Source organism: Euphorbia lathyris, chromosome 9, assembly GCF_963576675.1.
Source record: "Euphorbia lathyris chromosome 9, ddEupLath1.1, whole genome shotgun sequence".
Taxonomy (NCBI): Eukaryota; Viridiplantae; Streptophyta; class Magnoliopsida; order Malpighiales; family Euphorbiaceae; genus Euphorbia; species Euphorbia lathyris.
Genome location: NC_088918.1, coordinates 1,793,930 through 1,796,610, shown reverse-complemented (window position 1 = coordinate 1,796,610; position 2,681 = coordinate 1,793,930). Strand labels below are relative to the sequence as shown.

The 2,681-nt window shown below is 39.0% G+C and overlaps 1 protein-coding gene across 1 annotated transcript; it reads left to right on the top strand.

Moving 5' to 3' along the window:
• Nucleotides 1-246: 246 nt before the first annotated feature.
• Nucleotides 247-2,446, top strand: LOC136207406 (uncharacterized). Its single transcript, XM_065998668.1, has 2 exons — nt 247-630; nt 1,744-2,446. Exons 1-2 carry the CDS (start codon nt 329-331, stop codon nt 2,234-2,236), a joined length of 795 nt encoding a protein of 264 aa, XP_065854740.1. The 5' UTR covers nt 247-328; the 3' UTR covers nt 2,237-2,446.
• The last annotated feature ends 235 nt before the right edge of the window (nt 2,447-2,681 follow it).

Sequence of the window (2,681 nt, the reverse complement as noted above, 5' to 3'; positions counted from 1 at the left end):
CTCGCGGGGAAACTCGCGAACAGCTCACGAACAAAAATTTCGAACTCAAACTCGAACTCGTCAATTTTCTGACATGCCGCGCCAAAGCTCGGACCGGGTTTGCTTCGAACCTGAATGAATTCAGTTGAGAGTGAAGTGTTTTCTTTTGGGTAAGAAAATAGTTGGGCTTTGCAATCTAAAGAACAAGTGAATACAATTGAAGGCCCAGTACGCAATAAGGGCAACCAAACCTTCATCAACTTCACTCATTGTTCTGAAATTTAGTTTCCTGGATCAAGGACTTCTTGAGTCGTCGTCCGGAGCTGAAATTGAAGTGAATGAATCAAAGATGAACAAGTGGTGGAAGGTAGCCGCAGTTGTGGCATTTATCGCGATAGCGAGAGAACTAAGCAAGCAAGCCGGATGGGACAAAGACGCTGCGATCCAGCTTTTTGCTGCGTGGTCCGATCGGTTAGGAATTTGGGCGATGCCTGTTTATGTCGGGATTCATACCTTAACCCTCGCACTTTGCTTGCCCTATGCTGTTTTCTTTGAGGCTGGTGCTTCTCTTCTTTTCGGCTTCTTTCCTGCTGTTTTCTGCGTTTTTTCGGCCAAAATTTTAGGGGCTTCTCTCTCGTTTTGGATCGGCAGGTACATTTCTAATACTTCTTCTTTGTTCTATAAGGTTATGATTGTGAATCTTCACTTTGTTGTCTTTCAAACGTTTCACAGTATAATATCTATCAAGCATGGCTTCTTGATCATATATTTTAGTTCGTGATGTAAAATGTACTTGTGTTTGGCTCTTTTCTGGAAAATGCTAGAGAATTATAGTCTTCTATAACTCTGAAATTGATTTAAGTGCGTTTTCTGATGTCTAAGTATCAAACTACAGTAAGATATAAATAGAACTAAAATTGCAAAGGATTCAACTAAGGAAATGCCGAAGTCTAGAGAAACTGCGCTAGAATTCTGTTTGAATGTATGTTGAGTTGAGTTGAGTTTTTTTTTGTTTTTTTTATCCTGATTCCTTCCGGTAAGCTTCCTTTCAGTCTCCACTTGTGATTTCAGTGACTTCCACCATGGATTGAATGTGACATTTTCTAAATTGGCTCAAAGATTGCAAGTCAAAATGTTAAACGGACTTCTGGTTTCCCCATTGCTTTACCTCAGGTTCCCCTTTTGCAAGTGAGGTTCACTCCAAGGAGTAGTTTTCCCTAAGTCTACCTTAGGTCTCCCTAAGGTTCACTCCAGGAAAATCTACTTAGATGTAATTTAGACCAATTAATATACTAAAAATAACTAAACAACAACAACAACAACAACAAAGCCTTAGTCCCGAAATGATTCGAAAAATAACTAAACGCCAAAAAAAAAATTATGGTGCAAACAGTATCTCACTCTAAATAGAATTTTCTAATGGTGTTCAATTATACTGAAATCAGTGGGAAACAGTGATACATAACCCAATGTCGGAAACCGTTTCTTTTCCGTTTCCATCACTGTTTCCTAGCTATAATTTTTAAGAAATAACGTCTCCCAGTGTCCGTTTCTGTTTCAGTTTCCGTTTCCGTGCAACATAATCGAGACCCAATTAAGCTGGTAGCATTTTGTGCAAAACGATCCATGCAAACATTTACAATTTTCCGAGCTTAGGGAATCTACCCTTTCAAGGATGTAGCATTTACTGCATTACTCACTGTGTATCTGTTTGGTGATAATAACTAGCTTTAGAATCTGCTTTGACATTTTTAATTTTTTCAGGCTAGTTTTCAAGAGTTCAACCACAGCCATGGAATGGGCACAGGGAAACAAATATTTCCATGTCCTTTCTAGAGGAGTGGAACGAGATGGTTGGAGATTCGTCCTTCTAGCACGCTTCTCTCCCATGCCCTCATATATGATTAACTACGCGCTGGCTGCTACAAATGTTGGATTCGTACTAGATTTCCTGCTTCCAACAGTCATTGGTTGTATACCGATGATTTTACAGAATACATCCATTGGCAGCCTTGCCGGGGCAGCTGTTTCTTCAACATCTCAGTCTCAAAAATCCAAGGTGTGGTCTTACGTCTTTCCCGTACTAGGGATTGTATCAAGCATCCTTATTTCTATGAGAATCAAAAAGTATTCTACTGATATCACGATGGTTGAAATGTCTCCTAAAAATCATACTAGTAGTGAGTCTAATCACGACGATTCATCGCAAACTCTTTCTGGTAACACGAGTGATGAGAACCCGAAGAAGAGTCAATAAAAAGAACAATTGCAGTAGGAAGTACTAATCTCGTTGGTTAGTGTTTTTCTTAGTCTTTTTCATAGATAATGACATGTAATTTCTAATTCACTGTGGCTGCATCATTTGCATATTTATATACATTTGAACACTAGTAGTCATGAACTCGGTAGTTGTGAAACCGGCATTAGTGAAACGAACAATGAATATATATTTACAGAAGGTTTAGCATATTGAAGTTTCTAGGGAAGGAAAGCTAGAGAGAAATATATGATTATCTAAGACTAAGAGTAGTACTGATTCAAAATTTATCAACTCTACAAATATTTCCATGTCCTTTCTAGAGGAGTGGAACGAGATGGTTGGAGATTCGTGCTACGCTTCTCTCGCATGCTCTCGTATATGATTAACTACACCCTGGCTGCTAGAAAAGTCGGATTCGTACTAGATTTCATGCTTCCAACAG